General features: G+C 38.3%; 1 protein-coding gene across 1 annotated transcript; it reads left to right on the forward strand.

Moving 5' to 3' along the window:
• The first annotated feature begins 377 nt into the window (after positions 1–377).
• Positions 378–12,415, forward strand: LOC134672516 (COP9 signalosome complex subunit 4). The gene is made up of 9 exons (XM_063530457.1): positions 378–618; positions 696–775; positions 1,113–1,264; positions 4,417–4,520; positions 5,417–5,602; positions 5,926–6,044; positions 8,997–9,151; positions 11,088–11,304; positions 12,189–12,415. Exons 1-9 carry the CDS (start codon positions 536–538, stop codon positions 12,320–12,322), a joined length of 1,230 nt encoding a protein of 409 aa, XP_063386527.1. The 5' UTR covers positions 378–535; the 3' UTR covers positions 12,323–12,415.
• The last annotated feature ends 318 nt before the right edge of the window (positions 12,416–12,733 follow it).

The following is a 12,733-nucleotide window of genomic DNA, read 5'->3' on the forward strand; positions in this document are numbered from 1 at the left end:
GCGTTCGTAATAAACCAAATAAAATAAAATAGTATAATGAGAAATACAAATGCTAGAGAAATAAAACAAACCGATACTTGCTTCCATAGCGGTAATGAAACTAAAGAATATTATTCTACACTGATTATTCTACAAATATGATATCCATCAACATCATTTTATTCAGCGTCGTCTAGTTCACTTCAAGCATACCAACATAATGGAAACATACGCATGCGTTCAAAAATAATTCTCATAGGGATGTCAGAGATATTAAATGTTCCGGTTTTTACTTTGAAAATCGACTATAATTTGTATCCTATTTCAAATCGATTTACCGATTTTGCACACCATTCCTTTCATCTGTCAAATCTATTTGATAAAAAAAAAATAGAAAAGTCAAAGTCAAAACGAAACGCACTGCAATATTTTATTTTTATTGTACTTGAAGAATTGTAGAATGTCGGCAAATTAAAGGATATTCACATTTTATCCCTTTAATTATATAGAAATAAGAGTATTGTTGTAGATTGTGGAAATATTACACTTTTTCAAGATGCCGCTGAACTTACAATCAGTCCGGCAGTATTTGAATGAACTAAGGAATTCTGGAGGTTTACACAAAGATCAAGCAGAAAAGTAAGTTGAGACTAGATGAAATATTTTTTTTTTATTAAAATTAAACATCAGTTTATATATCTTTGTTTTTCCTAAAGGTATCGCAATGTTCTAATGGAGATACTCAAAAATCCTGAGGGTGATTTAGCAGACTCGCTCAAAGCATTTGTGGAAGCAAGTAAGTGGACATTATTTTAGTGTAAGTATTAAGTAATTCAGTAGGTGAAGTAGCTGTGTAAAGCAAGGGCCAGTCTGTGAAAGGAAGCGGGAAAGTGATAATGATACTATCTGGCCCATGATTAGGGAGCTAGAGCCGAAGGCTTAGCAGTGAGTGCAGTGACCTTTGGGTCGTGTTTGACCCAAAGGTCACTGCCAAGTAATAACCCACTAATATTTTAATATTTAACTTACTTTTTTTATTAGTTAATCAATGTATTGACTAACCTGCTCTTTTAGTTTGCTTTTTTCTTTTTTTTTTGCTATTTTATATTTAATAAAATAAAAATGTTTTTCAGTTGTGAATGAGAATGTGAGCCTGGTGATCTCCCGACAGCTGCTCACGGATGTCAGTACACACTTGGCCCTGTTGCCAGACCCTGTGTCACAGGACGTCTCCCACTATGCCTTAGATGTCATACAACCAAGGGTCATCTCATTTGAAGAACAGGTTATTACCTGTATTATATTAGTATATAGAATAGCTTTATCTTGAAGTATTCACAGATCAGGGTACAACATTTTTGGTGGATTCATCAGTCTTAATTGTTTCAAATTGCATTGTTTATCTTTTGCCTGAAAACCACACTGACTCTTCCAATTAAACCCTTAAGTAATCATAACTGCCCAAAATTGCCCTTTAACACATCACTGCCCCCCATGCACTTGTGTGTCCACCGTCATACAAGTTTGTTCCTAGGCCACGCCCCCTGGCAGTAAATGCGTTAAATACAAGTTTTTTTTAAATTCTACAACAAAAAGGTCAATGCAGCATCTTAAAATAACTTCACATTGACATTGGTACTATGTTTTAAATTTATATACAGTCAGCAGCAGAAGTCGCTATACACTCCAGGTGCTCAAAGAGAGGTAAACGTTTAAACTGTCAAAAAGTTGTTGACTGTCATGGTAGCATTTACTTGTGAGCGCTCAACATGTCACAAATATCTTAACAGTCGCTATTCATTAATTTCTACACTTACAACAAATCATTGATACCTTAGCTGTCAAAAAACCATTGGTATCTAAGCGGTCAACGTGTTAAATATATCTGAACAATATGGAAAAATAGACGTTTAAAGCATACATGTATGGTCGTATATTGAATGAATAATAGCTATGCTAATTTCAGGTAAAGCGTTTTGACAATCATCGAAAGCAGTACAGTCTTGTCATCACATACATCTATCTCACGTTTTGCCCTTCAACCATTGACAGAGGCCTGTCAGTCAGCTTACTGAAAACTCTGAAAACTATTTCTTTTATTGAATAGAATCATCAAAACGAATGAGTGACACATAGCGAAAGCTAACTGAAGCCGAATTTAGAGCCAATTGTCAAGGCACGTTGTGGTCTTGTGACTAAGGCGTTTGCTTTTCAAAGCAGAGACCGCGGGTTCAAATATCAGTCGGACGCTCCTAGAGATTACAGCTTTTTTTTTTGGGTTTCATTTCTATTATTAATTTGTAGTTTCATATTAATTTCGCATAAGTTTATATGTTTTTTGAAGATATGTCACATGTAGAGTATGTACGACTTTCTAACATGACGTTGTAGGTTTGAACCCGTAGTAAGCGTTCCTTAGATTACTCCTGTGCGGAATGCCATTTGATGTTTACTGCTAGGTTATACTGGTTATACTAACAATAAGTTCAAAGATATACAGTATGTATCAACTTTTACTATGGGACCAACCCCGAAAACGCGGAAAAATACTTGGAAGTTTCATACATTTTGCTGGTCTGATGTGGAAATTTTCTATGCTGGGAGAGTAATTTTTTCCGGGGTTTCGGGGTTGGTCCCATAGTAAAAGTTGCTCAGAATGACCTAAACATTAATGGGTCTCTTTCTTGGCCTTTCGTTCTGATACATACTGTGTATAACTCCGTATACTCTATCCTCTCTGCTAAGTTGTAAAAACAAAATTCGTCATTCCTATGGTCAACTGTTAGCATATTACCAGAGCTCGGATAGGGTGAGCTATTTGCCTTATATATGACATAAGACATGTCAAATTATAAGGCAAATAGCTCACCCTATCCGAGCTCTGCATATTACGTAGGTGTATATGCATGGCAGTGATGGTTTTAACGGCTAGCCTCTATTACAAAGCCATAAGGTTTACATGTCAGATTGGGACAGAGAACGTGTTAAGTTTCAATTCTATTATTTTCTCCTTCGTTCTTTGATCGATTCGGAGCATCGTATTTTAGTACTATATATATATAGTATATTTTAGTACAATAAGCGGGCTAAATGAATATATTAACATATAATATGCTCTACGATTTGGAAGAACGGCCGCCTATGACAGTTAAAATAAAAAACCTATCATCCTCGTAAAACCTACTTATTTATTGTCTAAGTTTGACACTTGACGATAAAATACTTCTTTAAGAAAGGAGGTGTCAATTCGTAGCTGCTACAGTATTTTTTTAAAAGTTAAACAGATAAAATGTTGATGCTTAGTTACCATTGAAATAACAACTGCTTAGCAACTGGTGGCACCCTGGCTGCTGACGTACGTGATTGGCAGTGCGTGTAGGTATTAATGACAGCAGCTTGAATTTGAGTGCTTAGTTACCACTGAGTTTCTAACCGTTATTGTCATTGTGATTAAATAAGGGTGTATGTGTTAAAGAAAAACTCAGAAGTTAAGATATATGTGACGAACTGATAGCCTATGCTAAAATGACAACTTAGATGTCCTTATTTTTGTGACGATTCAAGTGTATATGTTTTCTTGGACACCTTACCCGCTCAGGTATATCTGATGCTGACTGTATGTATATTGCCATCTAGAACCCACAACACAAAACTTTTGGATTGGTGTGAGATTGTCTAAAATTGTACTGTTTAATTTATGATTATTTTATTTTGATAGCTTTAAAATGTGGTATAAAAGATGTTATAAAAATTAAAAAATATATCGTGGTCACACACATTCCATCAGAAACTGGCATGAAAATTATTTTAGAAAGTACCTAAATATTAAAAAAAAAGCATGCAATGCATTTAGAGTCTATAGTTCGTTTTTTTTAGCATTAGAAAGAACTTGCAAGAAGGTAAGCGATCTTGACATGTCTTTTAATTGAAAAACGCTTTTTAAAAACCAAAAACTATTACTTATGAAAGCAGAAGAATATAAATGATCGTATTAGATTCATAATTGTTAACATATTTGCCGTAACTTATTTTTAAATTGTGTTTTTCAATTAAAAGACACATCAAGATTGTTTACCTTTTTTCTAATGCTAAAATAAACGAGGTATACAAGTATTTAGATCACTTTACACATGTGCACCTCAATAACGATAAAGGAGATCTCTCAACCTTATATAATTTATGTATATAATTTATACATGAATTATATAAGGTTAATATAATTATATAATTATAATTAATTTACTAATATACCTTACACCTTATATAATTTATTTTTCATTCGAGTCATGGTTGTTTTCTATGTATTTAAGTAATTATATATTATATATGTATATCGTTGTCTGAGTACCCACAACACAAGCTTTCTTGAGCTTACCGTGGGGCTTAGTCAATTTGTGTGAAAATGTCCTATAATATTTATTTATAATTTGTGTGCAGGTAGCAAGCATCAGACAACACTTGGCCGACATTTACGAACGCAACCAGAACTGGAAGGAAGCTGCTAATGTATTAGTTGGAATTCCTTTAGAAACTGGACAAAAGTATGCTCATCACTTGTTATTATTAGTCTCCTCCTTTAGGCCCCTCGCCCACGGCGACTTTTTGTAGCGATGCTGTCGCGCGTTTAGGAAACGCGCGACAGCATCGCTACTAACGCGCGTTAGTCGTATTTGCAACGCGCTACAGCATCGCGACTGTATCGATGCAAACGCGCGTCCATGTCGTACGACATACATAGCTTTACTGAATCGCGTTTGCATCGCGACAGAAGCACGACGGTATCGCGTTAGCATCGAGACAGAAGCGCGATGGTATCACGTTTGCATCGCCACAGAAGCGCGACGTATCGCGTTTGCATCGCGACTGGATCGTGTTATGTGGGCGAGGGCACACAGCTAGCGACCGCATCGCGACTGTATTTATGCGAACGCGCGACAGTATCGCTACTGCATCGCTACAAAAAGTCGCCGTGGGCGAGGGGCTTTATATCACTGCGACATAGACCCATTTTTCAGTGACATATCTGATCATGTCACTGAAAAATGGATCAACTTTTAAGATATCACCAACATACAGACACAAATGCCAAGAGTATGAAAACCATAAATAAACCTTACAGTGTGAATTAATTTCACAAAATTTAGTTACATACGAGCAAAGAAATGCAGCCACTGCTACAAATGCAGAGCCATAGAGGATGGATGCGGTCACTTTATCATTGGTATATGCCATTTATTTCATGTTATAATTTTTATTGTAGTGTGACTACTTAGAGGTCATCCATTAATTACATCACACGAGATTTCCATTTGTTACACGTTGTTCAGGGCATGGTGACGCGGATGCCTTTGCCTCCCGACGCATCGCCAGCAACTCAATGCATGATGGCCGTGCCACGGTGGTGGTTCTTCAATTAATTGTTTTAACTTTGTTTCAGGCAGTACTCAGTAGACTACAAACTAGAGACTTATCTAAAGATCGCGCGCCTCTATCTGGAGGTGGACGACCCCGTGCAGGCGGAGGCCTACGTCAACAGGGCTTCGCTGCTGCAGGCGGAGACAACTAATGAACAGCTGCAGATTTATTACAAAGTGTGCTATGCACGAGTCTTGGATTATAGGAGGTTAGTGACAGAATTGTATTCCACCTGTCCATTTCCTTGATCCTATGTGTATTTGTATCTCACATTTTGCTTCATGAGAGAGTGAGACACAATGACATTGAACAAAGAAATTGGACTGGTGGAATATCACCCATAGGTACTTCTTTTTTTAAATCCAGACTTCAGGAAGTTTTATGCCCAAACATAGTAATTCTTACAGAGCAATCATGAAATTAAATTTACGGAAATACACGATCACGCCTATTCTTGTGCTTTCTGACATATTCTATAATGATTAATCTATAAGTAATTCGTAAAAAGTACTTCAATGCTTTCTTCCACAGAAAATTTATAGAAGCGGCGCAGAGATACAACGAGCTCTCTTACCGCAACATCATCCACGAGGACGAACGCATGACCTGTCTCCGCAACGCTCTCATCTGCACCGTGCTGGCCTCCGCAGGTATAATAACCATTTCTATCTAAATGCCACATTCTATTCCCAACCATTAGTCAGCAATACCATCTTAAACCATAAAGGGGCCCACTGATTAACAGTCCGCCGGACGGTATCGGCCTGTCAGTTAGAACAAAATTTTGACAGTTCCGAACAACTGACAGGCCGATACCGTCCGGCGGACTGTTATTCAGTGGGCCCCTTAATGGCCCAGTCATCTTAAGCCTAAAAAGGGGGTCAACCTCGGAATGAGAGATAATAAGCTGGAAACTCGTATACACCTTCGTTATGACGTGTCAAATGTCCTCTTAAAAGTCGACGCATATATCGTGTGCGCGTCAGAAGTTATTCGAGGTCAAATGTCATAAAAATCGGTTTTTCGCGGATATCAAAATTTCTATAGCTCCGATGTTTTTTACATGTAGGTAAGAATTGTAGAGCATATAATTTGCGACAAGTTAGGTATCAAACATTTTTTCATGCCATTAGCCGTTTTCAAGATATACGGCATAGAAGGCGCAGCGGCCAGCCAAACGCACTATGATGAGGTCAATCGTGAATATCGGTGAATAATACCTTCTACAAAGTTATTTAATCATCCTTTATTGATCATATCCAGATTTTAAAAGTTGTCTGTCCTGTAGAAAATATAAAATTAGGACTAGTTGGTATTGTAAGTAGTAAGTACCTGCGAAGATATTGGTTTGCCTTTTAGTTCCAGAGGAAATCCAACATTATTCCCATACGCTCCGGATGCAAATTTTTCGAATAAAATATAATAAATATTTTTTGACCCAGTTTTGACAATAGATGATGAAGATGACGATGAAAATGAAAATAATTGAACGTCAAACGGTAGGGATCTTGATCTTTGTTTCACGGTCATCGACTACTCTTCTAGACGATTGTAACAAATAAAGTCAATGAGATAGTCATTTTATCACAGAGTTCCTATGGCCATCTACAGTCCCCATCAACAGATCAGCTTGATTGATTTGAGTTGAATTTTGTAGCCAAGTTTCATAGTTAAATAAAAGCTTGTGAAACCATTTTCGTGTCTCAAATCTCTGTCTCCAAGAGATTTTCGTGTTATTACTTAAAATCTACCTCTTTCCTGTAGAAATACCTAAAGGCTATAAAGTATAATTTTCTAATTAAACCTGTGTAAAGGGGTACCCTTTTTATATTAAACTATGTAATAAAATCATTACAATATGCACACAAGCTGTTAACTAATGTCCACAGGAGGGGCAACTTTTGTTTCAAAATCTATTTATGATCTACAAGTGTCATTTTAACGATTAAAATATTTATATAATTTATTATTACAGAGATTACCAGCTAACCTTGCGTCATAGTGCGTTTGGCTGGCCGCTGCGCCTTCTATGCCGTATATCTTGAAAGCGGCTAATCGCATGAAAAAATATTTGATACCTAACTCGTCGCAAATTTCATGCTCTACAATTCTTACCTAGATGTAAAAAACATCGGAGCTATAGAAATTTTGATATCCGCGAAAAACCGATTTTTATGACATTTGACCTTGAATAACTTCTGACGCGCACACGATATATGCGTCGACTTTTAAGAGAACCTTTAACACTTTTACTGGAATCAGTTATGTAACGCTGCCATACATGACCCAAAAAATTTTTATTAAGCTATGAGCTTCATCACATCTGATACTTGAGTAATTCTAAGCATTTATAGCCTGGAGTGGGGGGGAGGGTGGTATACAGAGACGGCCGCCACCCGTCATCTTTAAAAAATATCTATTCTGATCCTGGTGGGTACTAGGGCAAGTTTGGTATCATTTTCGTATAAACCAAAGACGTAGAATTCATTGCTGATATTTGTTTTTTTCAGTTTCATAGTAATTTTACAAGAAAAACGTAAAACGGTGAATAATTTGGTTGGAGATTTTTGCTACGCGGAGCCGAAACTACAAAAGATTTGAAGTTGAAATTTGCACACTAGATTAAATTTATAAAGTGTACAAGAGATAAGAAGCGATTTTGAGAAATTCAACCCCTAAGGGGGTTAAAAAGGGGATGAAAGTTTGTATGGGGTTCAAGTTTTATTTTAAGCTAGGAATTTGAAACTTCGTAAAACGATATATTATTAAAATACAAGAAAACTATTTTCAGCGTTTTTGAAAATTCATCCCCTAAGGTGGTGAAAAGGGGGTTGAAAGTTTGTATGGATATCAAAAAATTTTTCGAACGCGGGACTTGAATCTTTGTATTTGGGGATATTATTAAAAGACAGGAAAAGTAATTTCAGCGTTTTGTAAAATTCATCCCCTAACAGGGTTAAAAAGGGGTTGAAAGTTTGAATCCATTACAAATCCGAGTAGACACACATTTCTTATTGCCTCCCAGGCTTGAAATGCTTAGAATTACTCAAGGAACATATGTGATGAAGCTCATAGCTTAATAAAAAAATTTTGGGTCAACTTTATAACTGCTTCCGCTATTTATAACGAAGGTGTATACGGGTTTCCAGCTTATTATCTCTCATTCCGAGGTGAAACCCTTAATTTAACTGGGCCATAAGCTGTGCCGTGCCGTAAACCTTAAGGGCACACAGGCCGTCAGGGGGCCCCGAAGGACAGACAGTAAATTTGATTACCCATAATAAATAGAAGATCACAGTAGAAAAATGTTAGTTTATTCGCTTATTATATAATTCGCTTTCTTTACTTTCCAAAAGGGCCCCAAATTTTTGAGTGCTCAAGCGACCCAGCATAGGTTAGGACGGCCTTGCATTAAGGTTCTGTCACAAAGGCGCATTTCCCAGGCGGGGCGTGAGCGTTTTATATGTAAAAGCGGCGCCCGCAAAACGCCCATGTGTGACGGAGCCTTTAGTGTCAATAATGTTTTCTGACAAACATTAGTTTTACAATCTGCTTTGTTACAAAATTTGTAGTACAATGTTCAAAGTTGGATTGTTTTCCAGGTCAGCAAAGATCCAGAATGTTAGCCACCTTGTTCAAGGACGAGCGCTGCCAGCAACTGCCCGCTTACTCCATCCTGGAGAAGATGTACCTGGACCGCATCATCCGCCGCTCCGAGCTGCACGAGTTTGAAGCTCTAATGCAGACGCATCAAAAGGTTGATTGCTTTATCTATCAAGAACATTGACATACTGGGTGTGGCCTGTAACACGAGCAAATAATCAAAACATAGCTTGTACTCCTCAAACGGTGACACTTTTGTTCAACAACTTTTAAAAAATATTAAGTTTTAGACTCCCTATTTTTCATACTAAATAAATATTATCTTCAATGGACGCCATCGCCACGCCATATCATTGTGATTGACGTTGCTTGTCAAGTCTTAAACATAACAAAATTGGCAATACATTGCGTCTTAGAATAAACTTTAAAGTCTATTAAAAATCAAACCACAAGCTCTTTTTAAAAGTCGCTGAACAAATGTTGGTCAGTATGAGTACAGCCTACAGTTTAATTTTTTGCTCATATTACAGGCCACACCCGGTATATCTGAGGACGGGCCTTACGGGCAATAAGAATGGGGCCGTACAGCGGCGCGCCGCACACGAATCCGTGCAGGCTTACGCCGCAACGCGATTGGTTTATGCGTTCGCATCACGCGCGCGGTTGGTCGCAACTAGTTGCGTCAAACTGCACGCTTGGCTTGGTTCGAATTCGTGAGTCACACCGCTGAAATAGCACCGTTCTTAGTGCCGCCCGTAAGGCCCGTATGGTGTTGTTAAAGCAATATCGACGCTTAAGAACCAATACTGTCTAACATTACATTTTTGACGTTTTTTACCTTTTAATGCAGTTAGGTGCAGAATAAAATAACGAATAGCATGCTATAATTGTCTAAATTTTAAATTATTTGTTACTTAGACAGTATTGATTCTTAAGCGTCGATATGGTGTTGAAAGCAGTCTGAATAGATTCGGCTCAAGCGCGAGCTGCTAGACCAAGCGTTTAGATTAAAATGTATAGCCGTGTAATGATATGCCGCAACGATGGGTCATTCCTCGACGCCGGAGTCCTCGCCGCTGCTCGCTGGCGTTAACTCCGCCGCTTAAACCCCCACACTACTAGGCATAATTTAAATTCGTTTTCACCACATCAGCTCGGAAACGCTTACTTTGCACTTCAAAAACTGATAGCAAAGTTGCATTTTATTCACATGTGAGGCAATGTAATCAAAAGCAAATTTTGAGTTGTTTTCTTATGTTTGCTGGTAGAATTGACTTTTAAATTATGATTTTGGATGAAATTCATTTTAATTTGATTTTGTTTGATATTTTACATTTAATATTTGCTTCGGGTTGGTTTGGTGAAAAATTATGTTTTTCACTCGGGGGCAAATTTTGTTTTACCCTCGTGCTTTGAAACCCTCGCTCAACGCTCAAGATTCCATTTTTCGAATCTTTCGCTTGCTCCCGAGCAATATCAATATTAGCACGATCGGTTAAACAACAACTTTGCCCCATTGTACGAGCCCCGATGCATATGTTTTCGTCTAGTGAGACCATTTTTTGAAGTTCTCGCGTTTGTTCAAAAATAAAGTTTTAGTTTAAAAATTACTAATATTTAATGCTTATACTAATGTAATTTAATATGGTAATACTCTGCAATAACTAAATCCAAATACAAGAAATACCGTTTGTACTGAAAGAAAAAAAATTACGATTTTTTATTTTTTTATTGACGGGTAGGATTACAACATATGTGAAAAGGGCTATTACTAGGGAAAGCAGCAGGGCTCTGCCAATGTACTGACAATTTTGTTTCGAGCCCATGCATGCAGCAGTGCTGTAGGAGAGGACAATATGATTTGGACAACGTTTTTGAAAAGTACGTTTTTTCAACAATAACAGTCTCATGCAATTTTATTATACGATCAAAATAAACTACATTAAACATTACTATTATGGTTCCCATTACTAGATCATTTTATGTTCATGTGTAAAATTTATTAAAATAAACAAAATTGTTGCGTGGAACTAGACGAAATAATTTGCATCGGGGCTCGTAAAACAAATAACTATTATTTGGTTATATAGGCGACGACGCCGGACGGCTCTTCGATCCTGGACCGCGCCGTGTTCGAGCACAACCTGCTGTCGGCCAGCAAGCTGTACAACAACATCACGTTCGAGGAGCTCGGCGCGCTGCTGGAGACGCCGCCGCAGCGCGCCGAGCGCATCGCCGCGCACATGATCTCCGAGCAGCGCATGAACGGACACATCGACCAGATCAGCGCCAGAGTGCATTTTGAAAGTAAGTCACAGAATAAGTAATAGTACTAGCAGAAGACTCTCTAACAAAACGCGTCTGTTATGATCAGCACAGATATGGCCGCTAGGTGGCGACAGCGCCACGCGCGGCTTATGGCAAACCCCAAAATTGGGGCGGAACGGATGTACTTTTAGCTACTTGCAGCAACCACCACAAAAAAATGTGTGTGTGTGTGTGTGTGTGTGTGTGTGTGTGTGTGTGGAGTCCAGACGTGGTCAAATCGGTCGATTAGATCAGAAATGAAATTGGCGTCAATTTCCAATTTAATCACCAACTTTAGATTTATGGTGATATTAGTGCCCTCTAAATTGAAAGAATGCCCCAAAACGAAACGTGACGTCACAAATTGGTATTCTTGCGTCCGCAAGATTATTTATCGGTCATAATCGGCGACCCAAATTGGCACGGCCTGATTCGATCGAACAATTCAGATTGGCGAAAAATTTACTCTTCTGGACACGCCTTAAAGCAATCTGGGGGTCGCGCTCCCTAAGGATAAGTCCTATTAGGAGTAGTTAAACTACCGCGATCCTCAGGGCTCATTTGGAACGGTGCGAGAACTCGCATGAGAGTCATTACATTGCGTTATTTGATCGGTCGGCTGAATTGATGTAACCTCAATGGTCCGCAATGTAACTAAAATCGCATACTAGTTCGCGGCCGTCTAAATGTGCCCTTAGTTACGAAAATCCTTAGAACCTAAGTCTTAAGCCGTTTTGCGCTCGGGCCACATACACCTCGTCCAGGTGATGTTGCGCGAATACAACCATCTCAACATCTTGCTATTGTAAAATTGGCTTCTCTGCCAGGACGCACTTTCTAGGCTTTATTATATATATATATTCATAATTTGGTATTCCGCACAGCTCGCGAGATCCTCCCTCAGTGGGACAAGCAGATCCAGAGCCTGTGCTACCAGGTGAACAGCCTCATCGAGAAGATCGCCGCCGCCGAACCCGAGTGGATGGCCAAGATCGTCGAGGAGGAGATGATACAGTAATCGTGAACGCAGGAAAATATTTGTTATTCAGAGGATAATTGATGTGAGAAAGGTTGTGTGCCCCTGTAGCAACTTGTCTAGAGCTAGACGAACCAGTGATGTAATCTATACTTAAATATAAAATACACATGTACATAATTGTTTTCTTCTTAACCATTTGACAAAAAGATAAACCTTACTGTATACCAAATACCTTATTGTATTTGTAGCCCCTGTACCTCCTAAATTATTCCATCCTTGTCAGAACCACTCAGAACTTGGATCTGAACATATGATAGCATCACAGGAGCAATTGACGGTATAAGACAATTACGCAGCATTTGTTTTATTTATTTTAATTAGAAAATGGAGAAATGATGGCTTTATATCCATAGCTCTATAGCTATTGACCAAGATAAGCTTATCTTGATT

The sequence above is a fragment of the Cydia fagiglandana genome, chromosome 17, assembly GCF_963556715.1.
Source record: "Cydia fagiglandana chromosome 17, ilCydFagi1.1, whole genome shotgun sequence".
NCBI classification, from domain to species: Eukaryota; Metazoa; Arthropoda; class Insecta; order Lepidoptera; family Tortricidae; genus Cydia; species Cydia fagiglandana.